The sequence below is a fragment of the Pelodiscus sinensis genome, chromosome 14 (genome assembly GCF_049634645.1).
Source record: "Pelodiscus sinensis isolate JC-2024 chromosome 14, ASM4963464v1, whole genome shotgun sequence".
NCBI classification, from domain to species: Eukaryota; Metazoa; Chordata; order Testudines; family Trionychidae; genus Pelodiscus; species Pelodiscus sinensis.
In genome coordinates this window covers 8,981,347-9,004,046 of record NC_134724.1, presented here as the reverse complement: position 1 = coordinate 9,004,046, position 22,700 = coordinate 8,981,347, and the positions used below count along the sequence as shown (strand labels likewise).

The 22,700-nt window shown below is 44.1% G+C and overlaps 1 protein-coding gene across 1 annotated transcript in view; it reads right to left on the bottom strand.

Annotated features, from left to right (window-relative positions):
- IGF1R (insulin like growth factor 1 receptor) overlaps positions 1-22,700 on the bottom strand; it is a 293,701-nt gene that overhangs the window by 41,638 nt on the left and 229,363 nt on the right. Inside the window, exons 6-11 of the mRNA XM_006129225.2 lie at positions 18,491-18,705; positions 16,340-16,466; positions 13,168-13,406; positions 8,774-8,941; positions 8,370-8,574; positions 267-553 (exon numbers count right to left, since the gene is read on the bottom strand). Coding sequence (XP_006129287.1) covers positions 267-553; positions 8,370-8,574; positions 8,774-8,941; positions 13,168-13,406; positions 16,340-16,466; positions 18,491-18,705 — 1,241 coding nt within the window. The remainder of the gene's footprint in view (positions 1-266; positions 554-8,369; positions 8,575-8,773; positions 8,942-13,167; positions 13,407-16,339; positions 16,467-18,490; positions 18,706-22,700) is intronic.

Sequence of the window (22,700 nt, the reverse complement as noted above, 5' to 3'; positions counted from 1 at the left end):
TTTGCCTTCCTCTGCTGCAGTGAACAGTGTTATAAGCTGAAAGGCTGGCTGGACTCTGGAGTTTATGGGTCAGTAGGTGTTGACTGAGTGTGACAAAATTTTACGTAAGTCTCATTTAGAAAAATATACGTATTCTTAGAAAAAAAAATCTTTGAAAACCCCTATTTTTAATATTTGGTTTTAAAACCTTTGTCTCCTGCCGAGTGCCTAAGATACATGTAACTGCTCAGAAAATGAAACAAAGCTTGAAACTCTGGTGATCATACCTGCGGGCATTGTTCTCGCAAAGACAAAGTTGGAGGCACTGCAGCCAAGTGTCTCTGCTTCATGGTTGCAGCTGTGAATATCGATACGGTAAAGAGTAAAAGGCTGGAGATGGGAGATAAGTGTCCTCTCCCGCCCCTCCACTTTGCTCTCATAGAATGGGTATTCCATCTCACTCTCCTCCACATCTGACACGTTGGCAAAGTGATCTGGCACTGTTGTGTTCCTGTTCCGACTGGCGTGAGTGCTGTTCATGATCCGGAACACATCCCTGCGCTTCCGGTCCGGTCTGCAGAGAACAAGAGAGCAATATACAGAAACAGATGATGCTAATACTGTATTTTAAACTTACCAAGGGTCTGTCAGGAAAGGCAAGAAAAAACAGTAAATCAGAAAATACTAATCTAATCAGCTTAAAAGAGACAGAATATACAAATAAAAGGATAAGGAAATCATTAGATGGTTTATCAGAACCTTCTGACTGCTTTGGAAACAGTCAGAACCAACACATCCCATTTCTGACTGCTTCGGAAACAGACCCAACTTATCTGAGGCCCAAGTTCTGCCCAGCATAATCATCTACAACTTCTACTGAGCAAGCCCCACTGAAGTCTTAAATGGCAAAAAGGGGCCCAAGGTTGTTAAATGAGCAAACTGGATCCACATTTAATGATGGTAATGCTGAAGCCTGCTTTAGAGGCTCAAAATACAATTAGATGGCAGAGGCTTAAAAGCTCACCTCCTGCAACAGAAAGCCTGCTGGATATGAATTGTAGTGCTCCAAGGTGCAGTGTTTAATTTTCTGGTGATGATGCAATTATAGTAATTAAAAGCTGCTTAATTTACTGTGTTGAGGAAGCAAACCAGAGATGTAAACTAAAAGCTGTGGAACGTAACAGCTGTGCCCTGATGGATGCCATTTTCCCTTCATTTTTCAAACCTATCTGTAATGAGGCTTCTGTAATTGACCCACCTTATGATTTGAGAAAAATCAGCACCATCTAGTGCATGGGTTCTCAAACTGGGGGTGTGAAGACATTGGGGGGGGGCGCGAGAGGTGACCTAACCCCCTTCCCCCCCCAGTTTTGCTATTTTTGTTTTTCAGCCCCCATCAGTTCCTTTCTCCTCCCCCCCCAACAAGTTTTCCTGCTATGGGGGGGGGGGGGGAAGAGGGAGGTGAGGTGTTTATCAAAAAGGGGGTGTGACGCTGAAAAGTTTGGGAAAAACTGAGGTCTAGTGCATGTGTGTACTGAAAAGAGGTCACTATAAAACTTTGCAAATCACCACCCCAGCGAGTATCTCAATACAGAATGAGGGCTAAAGTCAATCAGTGTACACTACTGGGTTGACTTTCTTTCATTGTTCTGTGTTTTACTAGCAGTCAGTCACTGGACAGTTTGGCTTGTGAAAGGTGTGTGTTAACAGCTTCCTCAATAAGGGAAGTGTTGGGCAAAGGAGCTTGAGCACCCCATTAGCACATCAGACAGATGCATACACAGGAATTTCAGAGGGGGGAAGGTATGAGCTGTGGGAGGGGCTGGTGGCTGCCCCAACCCTGCAGCTCCGCCCTGCCCTCGCTCCTGGGGGGCAGGAGGAGGAGAGAAATCAGCCCCAGCCTTTCCCTGGCCGGCTGGAGCATCCGGTAGGGAGGCTGGGACAATGCACTGCCCCAGCCTTCCCCAGGCCGGCTTACTTGAAGGACCATGGACAGGGTGGGGGTATATTCGCACCCTTCGCCTCCCCTCGTGTACAGGCCTGTTAAGAGGAAATAAGACATAGGAAATATTAGGCACATGCCTCAAGAAAGGGAGCTTTTAACTTTGTCAGTAAAGATATAGGTGCACTGATGGAACTATGGAAATAGAACAAATAAAACAAATGTTCTATTTGCACAGGTGCAGCTACAACTTTACAGACAAAGTTAAAGGCTCCCTTTACTATTTTCTGTATCTACCTGTGTTACCAAGCAACAATAATCTATGTTACAAGCTCCCTATATTATTTTCTATATCTCTGTACATCAACAGTAATCAATGTATTCGGTTTAAAAAAAAACAACTAATCTACAGCAACAGTCCTGCAGCTTCTGTTGTTTCATGTTTTAGAATTGACCGTGCTGACAAGTCTTTTTTTTTTTTTTTTAAACCAGTGTAGTTGCTAACATGGAGACAAGGTGTACATAATAGCAAGAATATAAATGCCACAAATCATCATTATGATGAGGTGTCAGTGTGGGATGTGAGTCTTTGTTCTACACAGGAATGCAGACCACATAGGAAGAATAACAGTTTCCACATTCTCCAACCGTAATCAATATAGTGTTCTTGATTTAGCTGTAAATTGACAGAACACCCTAAGAGTGAGGCGGCAGGGAGAGAAATCAAGGAAGAACCTACACTAGAAATACTTCCTTCATTGGACCCCATCTCACATTATATTACTTACACATTGATTTCCTATGACCAGGCCAGTGCTGGGTCTATCAAACTACTATAGAGAGGTAAGGATTTCAACACATTCCCAATCAAGGAGTAGGCATCATGAATGGAAAAAGTGCCCTGTCAACTAGGAAACATATTAGATGAGAGAAGTAGCTCACTATGAAATAAACAGTCTTAGAACACTCAGCCATACGAGTTCATCGAAGCTGCGTGCCAAACAACTGCGGGCACGTTTGGTTTTGAAACCTATTGGCAGAGACTGGATGAAATTTTTGAAGAGTTCACTAAAGCCAAGTTTACTTACAGCGGCACAGCTGCGCCCCTGTAAGAGCACTCCTGTAGCTGCATTAAGCTAATGGGAGAGAACTCTCCCATTAACAAAACCAGCTCAGCTGGCACATATGTTGGCAATAATTATGTCGTTCAGCAAACATTCTTTTCACACCCTTGAGCAACAAAAAGTTTTGCAGCCAAGTACTAACTAGTGCAGACATGGCCTTAGATCAGGGGTGGGCAACCTGCAGCCCAAAGACCCTCTGGCCGTCTCCCTTCTCCATGTGCCTCTTGCACACCGGGGCCCCACCCTTCCTGTTCCTCCCCCCTCTCTCCCAACACTTTCTGAGCATGCAAATCATCTGATTCACACTCCATCCCCACTGCACCCCCACCCTCCCAGAGTTGGAATGCCACATATCAGCTGTTCACGGCATTCCAGCTCTGGTAGGGAGGGGAAGAGGAATAGGGTTGGAGCATGAATCAGTGATCTGCATGCTCTGAAAGTGCTGGGGAGGGAAAGAATAGGAATTATGGGGGTCTGGTGCATGAGCATGGGAGAGAGGGGACATACAGGGGGGCTACGAGGCTGCAGGTGCAACCCCAGTGGGCCATGGTGAAGGAGGGACATTCATGGAGCCCACCACCATTCCTGGCTGCCCATTCCTGCCTTAGAGTCTCCCAAATCCTAATGAATCTCAGGTGGCATATATGCGACACTCACAAGGCAGCCAAACCGCAGCACAGGTAGTGACTGATGAATGTGAAGACCATGGAAGGACTACCGGTGCTATCAAGCAACACCCTTCATGCTGATCATTTGAGCTCTGGACTTGTCTATAAGAAAGAACATAGGCAAGATGGGGTACAAACCTACTTTGCCCCCACCTGCCATGTGCTACATTGCTGTGTGGACACCTCTGCTGCAGTCTAGGGCTATGTCTATACTCGCAGCTTCTTGCCTGATAAATATGCAAATGAGGCTACGCATGAAATATTGCCGAGTCTCATTTGCATACCTAATGAGCAGCCATTTTTGCAGAAGATGCTCTTGCACCAGAAGGACCTGTCTACACTGCCTCTTCTTGCACAAGAAAAACCCTCTTGCGCAATGCCGTTATGCCTATTTCTCGCATGAGAATCCGCGAGTGTAGACATAGCCTAGAAGTTCCCTAGTCTCCCCTGACATACTCCCAGTTCCGAGCTAGGCAGATCATCGCACACCAGAAAACTCTTAGTGCGAGTAGACTGCGGGCACCATGTGGTGGCAGAACGCATGGCAGGCAGGCCCATGGTAGATTTTGACCTCAGCTTGCTGTGAATGAAGTGTCCGCAGAGACAAATTCTTAGTAATTCTACAGCAGGAATTTCGCACTGAACAAGCAAACACAATTTGTCTTTGGCGACAAGTAACACTGAAGAAGGCTCTAGAGTTTGCTGTGCTTTGGTTGAGTCATCATTTATCTCCTTTACTGCAGAGAACAAACCTTTCATCCAGCATAAAAGAATAAGAATGCACACTCTGGCATTAGAGAACATTTGAGCAGTTTTCTGACAAAAAGGAGTGAGACCGAAAATAAAATCAATCACAAAGTCTAGCTAGAGCACATCCTGGCAACCAAATAAAAGGTGTGACCTTGCCACCATCTTTACAGGTATCAGAGTGGTAGCTGTGTTAGTCTGGATCTGCAAAAGCAACGAGTCCTGTGTCACCTTATAGACTAACAGATGTATTGGAGCATAAGCTTTCGTGGGCAAATTTCCACTACATGCATCTGACGAAGTGGGTCTTTTCCCACAAAAGCTTATGCTCCAATACATGTGTTAGTCTATAAGGTGCCGCAGGATTCCTTGTCACATCTGTACAGGATGTGTTAAGATTTGCTCTTTAATAGTCTTTGAAAAATTAAAAGCAGGATCCTTCATTTACTTGGAAAAAGACAGACCCCTACCACAGAATAAATGGGCAAAAAAATATGATCACGTTAGGGAAAGACAGAGACCCACATATTAACCACAAGGCAAACATAACTAAAATACTGAGGGATTTTACATCAATGGCACTCTGCAGCAGCTACCTACTTTGCTGGAACACCTAAAAGAGGAGAAAAATTGTTCCCAAGAAACTGAACAGCCAAAAATAAAGGAAGTTCCTAGGGAAGAGACATATAAGTCCACATGTTCTCTGACACAGGAAGGAGGGGATAACAATGAGAAAATAAAATCACTAAAAAAAAAGGGGGAGATCTTTAAAAGAAATGGCTACGTCAGTGAAAACTCTAATAAATTCTCTCTGGGGTCCACATTACAGTCATCACAGTAGTACAGCTCTGCTCCAACTGCCATACGTAGTGTCATAGCATAGGTGCAGAAGCATTAGTCAGCTAGATGATTGGAAGAATTCTTCTGTCAACATAGTAGTGTTTACCCCGGTAATAAACAGATTTACTTATAGGGCAAAGGTTGCACAATTTTTCACAGTCCTGAGCACTGTAGCTACATTAATTTTAATTCTTAAGTGTAGACCAGGAACTCTTGACTGCATGCTAATTTTAAAGATACAGCTTCTCAGATGTTGAATATTACTTGGTTACCACTAGAGAACAAAAGAAAAGCTGCGGAATAATTGTTCTTGCAGTGCTGTAAACGCAGATCTAACCCCAATAAAAATGATCTTGTCCCAGCCCTACCTTTCCTACTGCACTGCTGTATACTGGGCCCTTTGGAAATCACCAACAGGACAGGGCAGGATGATGTAACAGCACATATGTAATGTTTTTTAAGCAGACTGAAAGCCTCATGGTCAGATCCTTTTATTTACATGCTGTGCTTCTTTCATAACATCCCAAAGATAGACAAGACCCAGGTAGAAAGCTGGAAACATAATATACTTCTAATGAGGCCTATGTTGACACATGAATTAATTTTCCCCTCAGGGAAAGAAAAGACAGACATCTGCAAGTAAGAAGTTGCTCAGATTTGTCCTATGGAGAAATCTCACTAGGTCATAATCTCACATTTCCCTGACATTCAGACTTCTTAAAAGTCACTTAAACTCAGCTATTTACAAGTCTTGTATCTTATCTGATCCTGCTGTTAAATCACTGAAAAGAAAAATATACCATTATGAAAGCAACCTGAGTAGGGGTGGGAGGAGAGGGAGAAAGGTAAAACATTCGAGACATTCTTTATAAATTGCTCCTATTTAATTTTTAAAACAGTGAAAATCGACAGCATGTAAAAGATTGCGAGCAATTTGCTCCTACCTGTTTAAGGGTTTGCTTGTTTCTCTTTTTTTAAACGAGTCCAAGAACATTTACCATCAGACAAAATGAATGCCATGTTTCAAATGCCTGAAATCTTTGATTAAATAGAAAAATACTTTTCCTCCACAAAACTGATGTCATGTCAAGCAATTTATAGCATGCGTGGGGCTTCCCAATCTTTAGTACAGTGAGTGGTCCAAAGTCTGAATTTGTTTACATTATAAAGTGCTGCTCAGGATTAACACAACCACTGATGAGTTCATGATCTGGTCTGTTAACTTATCAGTAGTGCAGGCAAATTGGAGTAAATCAACAACAGCTCAGGAAAATGACTAGACATTTCCTCCAAGAAGCAATATTATTTGTACTGTGGCAGTGCGCAGAGGTCTGTCAAGGTCAGTGATCCACTGCAATAGCTGCTGTACAAACCCCCAGATAAACATGGGGCCTACCCTGACAACCTTACATGGTGACTCTCACACAGAAGGCTTGTCCATACTTTATTGTGGTGTAACTTTCTCACCCAGGGGTGTGAAGAGACATACACTCCCCAGCACAGCAAATTATAGCACTGTGAAGTGCAGGTGTAAACAGGCTTCCAACACTGTTAGTTACTTCCCTAGTGCCTTAGAAAAGCTCTCCTAAGCGCCTCTGCCGTGCTACAGTGCTGCCGCGGCAGCGGAGACAAAGCCTTAGGGGCTGCAAGTGGCTCCTTAACGAGTCTCTTTGCAGCACGGGATATTAAAACCTTGCGTGATTTAATTATTAAACAATCTAGAGTTATTAACTCATCAGGATGTTTTTACTCTGTTACTGAACAAACGTAGAATATTTGGTCAGACATCGTACTCTGAGATTTTATGTATAAACAATGAATTTGTGATGCTGATCCGTGATTTGGGTCCTGACCCACCACTAACAGCTCTCAGTTTCACAGCTTTACACAGTCAAATAGAGTCTTAAATAAGCTCTTCACAAGTTAAGTTTGTACATAATTGTTAAACAATTTTCTTTATGACTCAATGTTATTCTGTCATGAAGACCACACCTTAGCGCGCCCCGAAGCCCCTTTTAATGCCAACTGCACACCAACTAAGCGAGACAGTAAGACTACATGCACCATCTAAAGCTGACTGCTTATAGTCACACAGTACTCTGGCTCTTGTGATCCAATTATCTTAAGTAAAAACAGCTTATAAAAGAGGTAAATTAGAAACTCAATCATCACTACCACTGATGAACTCAGTAATACCTATTGCATGATGCCATGTAAAATGGAGCTTAATGGATATGTTTCCACTTAACATGTAAGCAGCAGCCTTTATCATGAGTTTGTACATTTAATTCTTGGTTACAGTCAAAGCCCAGGAAACCAAAACACTCTCATTAATTAGTGCAGAGACATGAATTAGAAAGGACAACCATTTCAAACTCAGTATTCCTTTAATGTCCAAACCAAATGCAGCTTTGAGTTGAGTTACCTATGCATTTAAAAGACCATTTATAAGCAAAATCTATTTGAAGCCAGGTTTCTGCTACAGGTTGCAGGCAAGGAACTCTTACATAGCCTTTGACTCCACTAAGGAGTATTACAAAAAAAAGGTCCTTAAACCATATAGGTAAGGATTACCCTTGAAGAGGAGAACCTCTGAAGTAGAAAACCTGACCCACCCCTTTCCTTAGGTGAGGCGGTGTTTATGCGACTAAGGTTCCATTCAAAAATGCTTTCAAGGGTAATTTCCGAGAGCCCCAGGAAATTATATCACCACTAGCCCCCATCTGTAAAGACAGCCGAGATCCAACTTCTACACTGCAATCTCCATACTCCAGGAGTCCCTAATTCAGGGATACCTGTGGTCCAGACCCTGCCAGGAGAAGGAGTAAACAGCTCCATGTGCTCCCCCACAGCTGGGGGAACAGCAGCCCAGTGATATGCTCTACCAGAGGCTTTTCCCTACTACTCCCACAGTGGCCAGAGGTGGTGCCTGGTATGGGTTGGGGGACACGGAACACCAGGCAAGCACCCCACCCCCAACACCATCACTCCCTCCCTGGCCCAGCAAATCTTTCACCTGGCAAACCCTGTTTCCCAGGGTTGCTGCAGTCAAGAGGTTCTAGTTCATACCTGGGCACAAAGATGGAGTTATGGAGGAAGTTCTCAAAGACTTTCCGGTACTCGGCCTCCTCCTTTTCAGCTTGCTTCTCTGCCTCTGTCTTGGGGCAAGCACAGCAAGCTCCTTTCTCTCCCCCACTCCCTTCTGGTTTGGTGGGTTCAGTAGCTTCTTCTGTATCAATGGTCCCATCAGCATATCTCCGAATTGGGACTTTATCTTTAAATGGAAAGATAAGAGGTTTTTCCCCTTGCCACCAGTGGGTGGATTAACAATCCAAGCTCACCCTTCCCCCTATATTCACAGAAACTTCAGAGAAGAGGTAGCAGTGACTACATGTTCTCCTCATGTGGATAACGAGGACTGACAGGTATGAATCTTAGGCATTTTAACACGTTACTGCTTCCAGCTCCCTTACCTTGGGAGCAGTAGTTATGTCGGTAAAGATAACTGTCCTGCGGCTGCTGCTGCCACCGTACAATGTAGTAGGACAAGTTGCCATTGGGAAGAGAGGGTGGATTCCATTTCACAATTAGCTGAGAAGAGGCATTCGATGCTGAAATAACATCCAGTGGAATAGATGGCACTAGGGAAGGAGGGAAACCAACAGTGAGGAGAGAGAAAAGAGGTAATTTTACACACAACTCACACTGAAATATAAAAAGCTGAGAAACAAAGTCTCAATTAACTGCTTTTTACATCACTCAAAAACAGATGGTCCCGCCCCAAGGGAATGAAGAACGCTAATGGCTCCCCTTGGCTAACAGGAGAGATGTGAAATCCAGTTTAATCAGGTCACTGATTAAACGCCACCTTTAATTGGTTAACAGATTAAATGGCACCCTGCAACCTCCTCCAATCCAGCTGCAGCACCGTCCGCCTGTGTTGTGGCTGGCCCTGGAATCTCCCACTGCCCGTATGAGGCAAGGGGCGGACCAGCCCAGCCACGCCGATAGAGAATCAGTAACGTGTAGGCATCACTCGGTAAGGGTGATGCTTACCAGTTGACGGATGACATCCCTAACAAATGGAGAAATGTCTCCCCCCAACAAGAGTGATCAGATGTACTGAACAACTTTCCTTAATGTTGAAGGTCCAAGTTTTGCAATCCTTAACCCAAAGAAGAGCCCACTACTTTCCACAGATGATATTGCTTGAATAATGATCACAGAACTTGGCCTGAAGTCTGTAATCACGCCCTGGTAGACAAGTTCATGCATTCTGATTTCCTTATTCCATGTAATCCCTGGGAGGTTCCATTTAGGTATCAGCACTGCACCATAGTTGCTGCTTTTTAAATAAAAGCGATTGTTTATGAGATTTCATATGGAAAATTATGAATGGCATTATGTTGAAAGAGAAATCTAGGGAAGTAGAGTAAACAAATCATGGCAACAAACCCTGCAACAGATCCGACTAATGAAATTTTGTATGAAATAATACCCCAAAACATATAATGACATTTCCTGAGAGATCTGATGAGAGTCAAGGTCTAATTGGACTTCCCACTTCTAACTATATTGGATATTTTACAGCATTTATATTCGGGATGTCAACATGTAGTCAACTGCATGATTAATCAATAAGTGTAGGCTTATTGATTAATCTTGTCCACTACACACACTTCCCCGCCTTGGTGCAGCAAAGAGGGGGTGGGGTAGGGAGTGGGAGACAGATCCCATGAGGAGCTGGTTTTAAGCAAGCTCCCCACAAGCACCAGATCTGCCTGCCTCCCTCCCTCCCACCCCTCCCACACTGATGCCTTGGATAGAGGTGCAGCAGCATGGAGGATGAGGGAGGCAGTTTGGAGCTGATACACACAGGAAGCCGGCTTTCAAGCAAGCTTCCCTTGCAGGCTGGTTCTGCAGACCCATTTGCCACGGCCCCCCCCTCCCCGATAATGCCTCCTACAAAGGCAGCGAAGTGGGGGGGAGGAGGGACGGCGGAGGAGGGCAGCAGCCGGTACCAGGGAGAGCCAGCTTAAAAACTACTTCCTTCCAGTACCAGCTCGGCAGTGCTGCCTGCCTGCTCTCTTCTCTCCCCCACCCCCGCCTCGCAGAGGTGGGGAGCGAAAAGGAAAGGCTGCCATGAAGCAGCATCCAGCATCCCAAGGAGCAGCCTCTGTCTGCAGGGGTCCAAGCTCCCCATGGACAGAGGCTGGTCCTCAGCAGCAGCTCCTGTCCATGGGGGTCCAAGCTCCTCATGGAAAGGGGCTGATGCCGCAGACCAGCCTCTATCTGGAGGGAGCTCAGACCCTCCACGGACAGGTCTGTTGCTACCCCCCATGCTGCTGGCTGTGTATCAGAGGCAGCAGTGCGGAGTGGCAGGTAGCCGGTCTGTGCAGGGATCTGGTGTTTCAACTGGCTCCCACCTGCCACCCCGCGAATGGAGCAAAGAGTGCACTGGCTGCTGGCCCCACTCCCGGGGACTATTGAAAAGTCCTGTAACTGCTAAGATTTCACGTGCTTACACGGCTATTCAATAACCCAGTATCTAATATCCCTACTTTTTTGTAGTCTTAGGCAAATCCCACTGGGCATTTTTTTTGAATTATTTGATTTAATTCTCCCCTTGTTCGATTCACTTCCTGAAAATAGGCACATCTTGTATTTTTGCTATTATGCAACATGAACAACGGTGGCTGCTCTCAGCTAGCCTGTGTGTGCAATAAATCGAACCTCCCCTTCTCCCCCCACACAGAATACAGAGAGTGGGTTTTCTCATGAGTTCGAGCAAACAAAAAAAAGTTAAGTTGACTCCCTCAGCATTAGCAGAAACTTGTTCAATTTAAGGTAGGGATTGAAGAGGTTACATCAGTTACCCAGTAAGCAAGTGGCTTATCAGCCTGCTTATAAGGGTAACCAGTTAACTGGCCTGGCCACCTAGATCCTGCCTGCAGTCGTAGCAAGCCCAGCCAGGGCAATTCTGGCTGCTGGGACTAGAGCAGCTCCCCCGCCCCTGCAAACCAGCTCTCTTCCAGAGCAGTTCTCAGGTGCAGCCATGGCAGGGTTGGGGCTGGAGTAGCTCCCCGCCCTCCCCAACTGTGACTCATCATGCCACAGGAGAGGCGCTGCTTCAGGGTTAACCCGTTAAACCTAGCATTTTACAAGTTATCACTTTTAATGTTAATTAACATCCCTACATTAAGACAGAAAAACAAACCACTCTCAGATTTCTCTCTCTCTCACACCCTCACAAGTGTCAAGGGACAAAGAGGTGCAAAGAGGCTCCTTATTGGTAGTACAAGTGCACCTAAGCATCTTGAACCTCTCTACAGCTGAAGGGTTTCCAACCCTTGCCCCAATGCAAACAATAGTACATGGACTAGAAAAAACAGCTTTAAAATAAAATCCCAATGGCTTTACAAGATATAGGATTTAAAGTCTCTTTTGTCCTCTAACAGGTTTTTAAAATGCATGTAGGTTTCCACACACTTGGATTTCATCAGTAAAGATACAACAAAGAAGAAACCAGCTAAGACTATCATTTGCTTTCCCAAGGTGAAGAAGATGACCTGATGTTCAGTGCTTTCTAAAAGCCAAACATCTTTCATGTCAGCCTATTTAAATGCCCCATTCATTCTGGAAACATTCTATAGTCAAAAGACAGAGCTGAATGGTGTGTTGTATTGGTCAGCAGTAGGATTTAAAGCAGGGGCAGGCAATAATTTTTATTTGGGGGGTGGGGGGCACATTCCAAGATTTTTCAAATGGTCAAGGGTTGCACTTTTCTATGGAGAAGGTGAGGGGTCTGGGGTGGAGGTTGGGTGCAGAAAGAAGCTTGGAGTAGGGCATTGGGGTGCAGGAGACGGTGTGGGGTCTGAGAGGGAGTTTGGGGTCAAGAAGGGGGCTGTAATGTGGGACAGGGGATTGAGGTGCAGGGTCGAGGAAGGGGTATGAGTGTAGGAGAGTCTGGCCTGGGGAAAGGGTATAGGAGGGGGTGCATGGTCTGAGAGGGAGTTGGGGTGCCGGAGGGGTAGGGTGCCAGAGACAGGCTCTGGCCAGGAAGCACTTACCTAAGCAGCTCTCATCAGCAACACTCTCAGGCAGGTTTCTCTGCCTGTCAGCAGCCCCAGACCACTCAAAGCGGCTGGCTGTTGCACATGGCAATCTGCACTGCAGCCAATGGAAGCTGAGAAATTGTATTGCACTGCCCCCATCCCAAGTTTCCAGACAATAAGAGCTGAGAGATTTTGCTGGTGGCAAAGTCTCCTCCCCCCAGCACAGAGTGCCACAAGGAGCAGCCAGTCACTTTGAGCAGTACTGTTTCTTGCCACAGGGGCAGGCTGGCTCCAAAGGCTAGCTGGGTCGAATCTTGACCATCCCCGAATTAAAGGCAAGTATACAACTATGAAAAGCACACTCCTTGTATGTCTCTCTATACAGCTAACAAACCGACGCTTGTCTGCCCTCACAGCAATATTTTCTGGGAGGAATATTATAAGTGACCCTAACTGAGACTGCAATGTGCTTAAAATACACTGTCCCCTCTAATGGATTTCCTGAATATCAAGCAAATTTAAAGTTCATGTTTTCTAATGTACTTAAGTATTCTCTTCCCCTCCCCCCCCACAGTCCAGAGCTAATAAATTACAGGACATACTTTAAAGACCCATTTGAATGGGTAAAAGCCAACCTTAAAACCTTTGCAGTGCCACGTATCACATCTGAGGAAGTGGGTCTGGCCCACGAAAGCTCATCATCTAATAAACCATCTTGTTAGTCTTTAAAGAGCTGCATAGTCCTGTCTTTTGTTTCAGCTAGACCAGACTAACACGGCTGCATCTCTATCACATGTATCACGTGGGTTTACCTGCAGCTTTGGTGCGTATGTAGACTATCTCACTCTTTGCTCCATGGATGTGGTGATTCTCCATCATTGTGAGTGTAACAGCCTTGACATAAATCGCATATTGAGTCCAAGGTTTCAGTCCCTGCAGTAAAATCCCAGGGTTGTTCTCTTTGTTTGGGGGCAGATCGACATCTACCATGTTCCAGCTATTAGAACCACAAGCATCTTGCCCATCATACTCTGTCACATTCTTGAATGGTCTGAAATAGTAAAAGAAAATGGCACAGACTGTACTTTTACTTCCTATTAAAAATATTCAAAACTTTCACGGGGGAATCTTACATCAGCCTGTATCCAATAAAACTAATAAAAAAAGTTTTTATTTGCTTTTTTATAGAAGAATAAAAGAGAATCCCAGAGCCTAAATTTATCTTTTATTTCCAACTGCTCTGAAAGTAGGAGTTCAGATTTAGCTGGAGAATTTGGCCTCTGCAGTTACTGAGCTACCAGGAATCCGAGGAAATAGGTATTCGTGGCTTATTTTCCCTTCCCACAAAAGGAAAGCTGTTGGATAATTTATCAGTGTGAACAAACATCTTTAATTCAGCCACTTCCTGCCAAAGGAGAGATAATGTGTAACTGTTGTCAGCCGAGAGAAACAGACTGGCAGTGATAGGCCACGCACTGCCAAGAGGAAATCTGCTGGACTATTAATTTATTATTTATAGAGCTCAATAAGGGTACCTAACATTATACAATGGTTAGCCTATGCCAAACAAATAATCCCTGGAATAATAAAAAATCCTTATTTTTCATAGCAATATAATGAACCATAAAAGAATAATATATTGCTAGTTTGTCTTTGACTTATAGTGTATCACCACTACCCCAAGAATCTATCACATTCACATGTCGTGCAGAAGAAAACCCTCTACTCGGTATAAATGTGTTTAGTTACATAACTGTAGATTATTTCATCACTGAACATGTAAACAGGACTTGTTCTAAGGACACTGACTCTCTGTTGCCCTATCTTACTTTCAAAAGCAAATAGTGATATGTTTCTGACTTTATGTTCACAGGTTATATGGACACAAATTAAACAGAGATGATTCAGAATAATTGCCGACAGTGGTTGAACATTAGCCACAAGAACCCAGATTTTGCTACACTTTGACTAGCAGCTCAGAAGCCTACTGGTTGCTTTAATACTTGGCATTTGGCAAACAACCATATGGACCTGTAATTTATACATCTGATTAATTTTAAATTGCATCTTTGGTACATCTATATACCAAAGGTATTACTGGTATTGAATGGTATTTACCATGGACATGTCAATACAGAAAGCATGCTATGTTCAGACTCACTGTGATGGGGAAATAAACATGTTTAGACAATATTGTTGTATTAAGAAAACTCCTGCTTCTTCTGCTCACAACTCAGCTCCAGGATGTTGAAGCAATCAACTGGTTCACCATGCTCCCTCCATCACAGCTCTCTCTTTTCAAAGCAGACTCTCAATGCAGCTGGCTAATTGAATAGAGTTCTTGCTGCAAGTGTTTCTTGCTCACTCTAGTTTTTACTGCTATAGAGCCTGTGGAACAGCTCTGGACAACAGAGAGAAAATCTTGTCTGCAATTAGAGACAGAACAGAGCAGGGAAAGGCCTACAAAAAGGTAGGATTAGTTCTAAGGATATTAAATATCGAGTAATTTACTAGTCAAGTAGTCAATGGGATTTCTATCAACTACTCCACTAGCCGATAGGCACTTCTGCATGCAGCCCAGGGCCAGCGGGAAGTCCCGCGGACTTCGAGCCGCACGCAGGGTGCCAGCTTTGAAATGTACATGTATATTTCAAAGCAAAAGCGCCAGCATGGAGCCCGGGGTTAGTGGGGGACTCAGAGCTCCGTGCTGCGCTGCTGCTTTGAAATGCCACGTGGAGTCCGGAGTCAGCTGGAAACTCCCCAGCTGATCCCAGGCTCCTTGTGACATTTCTCCAGAACCCGGGATCAGCTGGGGACTCACGAGCTGACCCCCCGGCTCTGCGTGGTTTGAAATGCAGCAATGGAATCAGCTGGCATTGCTAGCTGACCCCGGGCTCCATGTGGGGCTGCTGCTTTGAAATGCTGTGGCGGCATTTCAAAGGGGCAGTGCCGCACAGCTGATCCTGGGCCCCGCCCCGGCATTTCAAAAGGGCAGCGCTGCACAGAGCTCAGTACGGACTCTGTGCGGTGCTGCCGCTTTGAAGTACCTCCCTTGTCTTCCCCCCTTTGCTTCCTCTATCTGATGGAGCCCAGCGTCAGCAGGGGACTCAGAGTCACCCACTGATTCTGGGCTCCATGCTGTGCTGTCGCTTTGAAATGCCACGTGGATCCCGGAGTCAGCTGCTCTTTAGAAAAAAGCTGTTTAGGGGCAGATGGAATGAGAACACAGGTCAGAAAAAAACCCACTTCAAATTTGAAGGAGAAAAAGAAATGAGCCCAGGTCACCATTTGCATCCAAACATTTTCTGAAGCACTGGAGCACAGAGGGACAGAGAGCACGTGTGCATTTGGATTTCAGCAGGCCCCTCTCCAATACAAAGGTGTTGGTATGTGTGAATGTGGTGGGAGTGATAAAAGTTTCTCCCTTATCTTCTACCCCAATCCACCATAAGTAATCATTGCAGCAGCCTGTCCAGTTTAAAAAATTAAGTAATAGAGAACCCAATTAATTACAAGACTGATGCTCCAAATTAGAACTCCAAACCCTCTCCAGTCCATGCTACTGCTTAGCCCATATCACGGCTGGGAGAAGAAAGAGCTAATTGGCAGAAAAGCACACGCATAATTTGGAGATTTCAAACAAACAGAAAAGAGCACCCAGAAAACAGGCAAGCATTTCGTAGCACTTGGATCTTCCTGAATTTGGAAGGAGGGTAACGGGAAGGAAGTGGACCAGAAAACAGACCCTAAGCACCACTTTGTCAGTAGGCACTTTGGTATCCTACATAGAATCCAAACAGAACTGTGTAAAGAAGGAGCACTCGGGAACAGAGTACACTGCACAAAATAAAAATTGCCCAAGGGACTTTGCTGACTCACTTTATTCTTTATTCAGCCAATAAACACAATGGTCAAGAGAAACCCTACCCACTGTGCCTGTTATTTCCTGAATGACATGGTTAGCCTCTGAACACGCATACTCACGCCTCTTTGTAGTAAACAGTGAAGCTAATAAGATCTCTGTAATCTGGAGGGCGATACCGATCCCAAGTGAGTTTAATCCGGTTCTTCAGGGTGGTGTTAGAGACAAAATTCAGAATGTGGCTTTCGCCTACAGCATAAACAAATGACATAAATCATGCCAAAGTTAGCTCAATTCCCACTTTTGTTATTGGGTTTTGTTGTGTTTCTTAAAACTGCATGCCTCCGTATTATCTAGTTTAGGGGATCTTGATCGTTCTTATGACCACTGCACTGTGGGAACTTATTAGTTGCGACATATGCTATATTTATTCTAAAGCATTTAGTGAGGGTTCAGCATAGAAACACTTAAATTTCTTAAAAAGAAAACATTTTTCAAGTGTGTGTTTAGAATTCTGGTAAAAGGTGCTCAGGGTCTCTCTGTGAAAATGGAAGGCCTTGTTTATCTACAGGACTACGTGTTAACACTGCAAGCTTCCTTCTATTCTGCTTGTACGTTTAACCGCCGAGTTTCAAGTGAACACTCTCTGGGATAAAAGAAGAGATCAGCTTCTATCGCCCATGTGATCCTTGGCAACTGCAATAGTGTGTTTTGCATTCCTATTCGTTAGGCACTGGACTGAGAACGATTAAACTCATTTTATACGCATCTGAGCCATTTGATGGCAGCAGCTTCCAGTCACTATACTGCAGTGGGCTCGATTTGAGCCAGCAATTTAGAGATGAATAGCCATCCAGTCCTGAAACAAAACAGTGTTTTTAAAGCGTTAATTCTTGGACTAAGAACTTGTGTGCTAAATGTCAACTGTGAGTGAGTTTTAACATCTTAGTAGAACTCTCTGAAAAATAAAGAGGTTTTCACCCTCATGTACACTGGCACTAATGGTGCTGCTATCTTTTCAAAGGCAATTTAGCTTTTGTTAATTCTCTCCCTTTTTCCCTTTTGAGCATCAGAAAGCTTTTTCTGTAATAGTTTTAAGGAACAGGCAGTGGCTGGCACTGGCCTCATGGTAGTAAAGCCTGGCTGTGCATCTGTAACTCCTCCAGAACTGTCAGCACTCAGTCTATTGAATGTAAGCACACTCCTTCCTTTGCACAACAAGGATCTCCACCATCTGCATTTATGCATCATGCATTAAGAGACGTTCAGCTGTGTCCATGTCCTAGTTTTGTAAACACCGTCCAGCAGAAGGGGGTTTTACTTATAAACACCATATCTTGAATTTACTCATTTCCAAGAAGACCACAAACAATTTAACAGACAAAACATGTCATCAATTGACGGGCTTTGGGGCAAAGCCACGTCTGTAAGCCTTCTTTTCTATGCAATTCTATGCAAGGACAAGATTGACTTTAAAACTGTAAATCAAAAAGCCTGATGCAAAGACCAATGAAAGCAATGGGAGTTTTCCTGTTGATTTAAATGAGATCTTTGCGAATGTGCTTCCGCATAGCCCAAATACGAAGAAGTTTTAACTCTTAAGTATTGTGGAACTGGAAATATTTCTCTGGAATTATTCTCTGTTGGACACAGAATAAATCTGCTGTGATATGTTTCCAATGACTATTTCTAGCAACGGACAAGCGGCAGTGCACACCAGCAGAGGTTAGCCAGAAGTATTAAAACATTCTGCAGTCTCTTCAGTATTAGGAAACTTAACAGATACTCCCCTAATATTTATGATGTCATGGAGCCATCCTGTAAAGGAAGTGGTGGAAGCTTCAACGCTGAAGGTATTTAAAACAAGATTATACCACAAATAAGGAAAAAAAGATTACTTAGCGAAATATTGTGGTATGGCAAAGAGATGGAACTGGGCATTTTCAAACTATCTTGTAATGTGGACATTTTAAATTGCATTCCCATAGCTACAGCAATCACTGTTAAAAACTAGTATTAGTAAAACAATGCATTTTTTTCGTTAACGTAATTTATCAACTGGAAATAGTTATCTATATGTGACCAGCCAGTTTTGCAGGCCACCAGTACTCCATGGACCACAGTTTAGGAATCACCTATTTCAAATAGATAATGTGTCTTTTAATCACTAATTTTTATATTCTGTGTTCTTCAGTAGGATTGGCTGTCCTCATTTTTAAAACTTATATAAACCCTCACTCCCATTTAATTCACATTCTAGTCTTTTAACTTACAAGAGGCTCTCTCCCCATTGTTCCTTGGATTTATATCTCCTTTGCTCTGTCTTCCTTTGGTTCCGGACACGTCCTCCATGCGGTAAATCTCAGACACACACAGTTTGGGATTAAATGCAAAGTACATTTTTCCCTCTTTGATCGTCAGGTTGTGGTGGTTCCAGTCCCACAGCTGTTGCAGATTCTGGTTGTCAAGCACATAGAAAGAATAATTCCTGCAAAGAGATTATAAAAGGCAAAGTTAGTTTTACCATCAGCTCATGGGTAGTTCCTGTTCAAGCTAGCGGAATACTAGGGCAACTCCTTTTTAAAACGAAATATCCTTCTATTGACATGAGCTGATCACACCTTCCCAGCTTCTCTGCCTCCTGACAACACAACAAATGCTTCTTCATCCTAACAGGTTGATACTGTTTATAGACTTCTCTTACTCCAATGTGGGGTTGACAATTAACTGGTTACCGGTTCACATACCTTTACCAGCTGATGCTTACTGGGTAATGGTTAACTGGTGCCCAAGAGTGGCATGCTGCTGGCAAAGGACTGTTTCAGTCTCATTGGGCCCACTGTGGGAGCTGGCAGCCCCACAGGCTCGGGGCTGCTCCAGACAGGCTAAAGCAGTCCCCCTCCTGAGATCCCATTTAATTAGTTAACCAGTTAAACCTAATGTTTATCTGGTTAACTGAGTAAGCAGGATTTCACATCCCTGTTGACAATGCAGTTTGTATGGAAGATACTACACAAAACACAACTGTACAGTATTTTATTCCGGTCTCACTCCTTAATGTGTAGCATTCAATACAGCCACTCCCCGAGTTGCAAACGGTCGAATTATGACCGTTCGCACTTATGACCAAAGCTCCCATGGAGCGGTCGTAAAGGCGGTCCCCGAGTTACGAACGCGACCCACGCTTACGAACAGCGCGGCCGCATGCAACTCAATGGGGTCTGAGTTACGAACAGATCGAGTTACAACCAAGTGTTTGGTCCGTAACTCGGAGAGAGGCTGTACATGTCCCTTTGAAAGAGATCTCTATAATGTATTTTCCATGTTAACGGCTAATGAGATTTGACGGCCTTGCATATTGTATAGCAGAAAACGCATGCTGTACTTTAGGTCATCAAGATAAGATGGAAAGGTAGAGAATGCCTCATCCTTTCTTGTGTTACATGAGCTGAATGAAGTGTTTGTCTCAAAGACAGTGTATTGTAATTTATCTGTCAGTCCAATAGAAGGAATCACAAATGCTCTACCAAGCACTGTGCCTCTCCTGCACTACTGCCTGGTAATCAATGGCCACACTTACCTAATTCTTGCTGCGAGCACAGCACAAATCTTTGCTGCTTTCAAGTTCTGAACCATCACAATCTGAAGACCTGCTGCTACCACTAACACACAAAGGGAGTCTATTTTCCTCAGTGCAGAAGTGGAGTTACATAGGCACCTTAAAATTGGTGAATACCAATGCGAGTTACTTGTGTTACAAGTTACAGCACATCTTCAAGTGTCGAGGGCAGAAAAGAGCCTCTAGGAGCATTTTCATTTTGAGGTTAGGAAAGGAAGGGACTGGAGAGGGAATTAAGGGCACGTCTAAATGATTATTATACTGTTAGGGAAATCGGTACCCATGTGTTAACTATACTGATACAAACCCCTAATACAAATGCTCTGCACCCTGGTGATTTGTGCTAGACCTGTTTTGCACTGGTGTGTCCCTCTCGGTGGAGTCAAAATTTCTTTTTTTCCTTCAACACACTATGCAACACCAATGTACGAGAGTAACAGACTAACCATGTGCTTGGCACCAAATCAACACGATCATTTATCGTTTTCCTTTTGGATTGCTTCCCCCCATGTTATACGACGACACCTCCAACTACTCAACAAATTAGCCAAAAGAATTGAATTGTTTGTTGGTTGGGGCTACAAGCTGTTCAGGACAGGACTGCAGTTCTCTTGTGTGTTCTTCTGAGTGCCAAACGCTGCGTGCACTTACAGAGCTATGTCAAAACAAGAACAGCCTGCTCCTTCTACTTCCAAGTGTCCCCAGACACTTAGTACTTATTTCTAACAAAACAAACACACCTGACACTGCTTTGGGTTGAGCAAAGTGAGCACACCTGCCTTTTGTTGACTAATACAGTTGAAGACGGAGCATACGTGTGAGTTAAAGTCCCATGACTTTCTATTTCACCATGAGAGAACATTGTTTACAACAGCATTAAACGCAAGTGCAATCGGAGTTCACCATGTGTACTGAGAGACTGTGGAGGGTTCAGACCAGCGATGTTAAATACTGGTTGAGTAACCTCAGAATTCTTATCGGTTAGTTGACTATTTTGTAGTCCCCAGAGGAGGGCCGGCAGCCAGGGCGCTTTGGCCTCACTCCCAAGGAGTGTCTTGTCACTCTGCATTGCTGCCTCTATATCAGAGGCAGCAGTGCAGGGTGCCCGGCGGGAGCTGGTCCGTGAGGGAAGCAAGTTTAAACAATAGCTCCCCTTGTGGACTGACTGCCTGTCACCCTGTGCTGCTGCCTCTGATAAAGAAGCAGCAGTGCAGGGTAGCAGCAGTCCCAGTGTAGGGCAGGGTCTGAACTACTGGATCCGGAATGAGCCAGAACTGATTCAGGCTGCCTGCCCACCCAGCTTCTAATACACTTTAAAGGTAGAGCTGCAGAGGGGATAGACCCCGGACTCGCTGTGACCCGGCCCTGAGCTGGGCTTCTGGCCAGCCTGCAAAAAAAATTACTGGTGGGAAGGAGGAGAGGAGGGAAATGCATATAGTCTATAGCATTAACCTATAAGCTTTTGCTTATTGGTTAATCTTTTAATCGACTACACTATTTCATCCCTAGTTCAGACATTATTGGGTCTTAAGTCAATGAACAAAAACTATGCTTGCAACCTCCCGAACATCCTTAATCAGATGAAACCTGCATTATTAACATTCATGTGTATAACGGAGGGCAAATGCATTTTTCTAAAAACAGACTTAAAACACGACTCAAATTAAATAGGGCAAATACAATTAAGCACCTCCAAGGTTATAACAACAGATTTTAACACAAGAAGTTTAATTTAATGCTTCCTATCCTGTCTCTGACTCATAAAAGTGTCATCTGGCATTTGAAATAACAGAGCTAAATGTAGCATTTTTTATTTTAAAGAGACATGACTAAGTTTAAGTACATAAGTACAGTCATACTGGGTCAGACCAAAGGGCCATCTAGCCCAGTATCCTGTATTGGATCAGTGGCCAATGCCAGATGCCCCAGAGGGAGTGAACAGAACAGGTAATCATCGAGTGATCCCTCTTCTGTCATCTATTTCCAGCCCCTGACAGAAGCTTGAGACACCATTTCTACCCATCCTGGCTAATAGCCATTGACTGACCTAATTTCCATCAATGTATGTAGTTATTTTTTGAATGCTGTTAAAGTCCTGATATTTACAACATCCTCTGGCAAGGAGTTCCACAGGTTGACTGTGCATGGCATGAAGAAAGATGAGATAATCCAGTGACAGGACCAAGCCAAGCATTCTCATTGGTACTTTAGATTGTTGCAAACAGGTCAATAAGGAGTTGTGACTAACTGTAGATAGTATGTTAACACTATGCAAGTAGCCAATTAAGGCAAACAAGTTTTATGGGTATACATATACACTGCAAGTATGAATTAATGGACCCTACCCTGCCACCACCTGAGGCACCAGTGAAACCACATTGGTAATACAGTATACTATTCCAATCTTAGGCAAGGGTAAACCATTGCAGAAATGGAAAAGGTGCATAGAGAAAGATAAAAGTTACAAGTAACTGTTATACCAGGCTTTGGCCTTTACAGCTGGGGGAGGGTCAGGATGCCAAGGAAGATACCATGGAAAGAATAAAAGAATCTCCAAAGGAAAACAAATTTCTGCCAATCAGCTTCCGAGATGGGAACTAACCGGAAGGAAGGAGGTCGTGGCCCTAAGGAGGGCAGTCTAAACGTGTGATCAGAAGCTTGAGGACCTTCAAGGCCAAGTTTTTGAGGCAGGACTGAAAGAACTTGACCAGATGCTCGTATTCTTTGCAGCACACACCTGGTAGTGTCATCACAAAGCTATGTAACATCCTTAAATCACAGGGCACACTAATAACTGGGCAATTACTAGCTGAATTTTCAGAATACCCCACGCATTTTACATATGCCTGTAGCTCCTGAAGCCA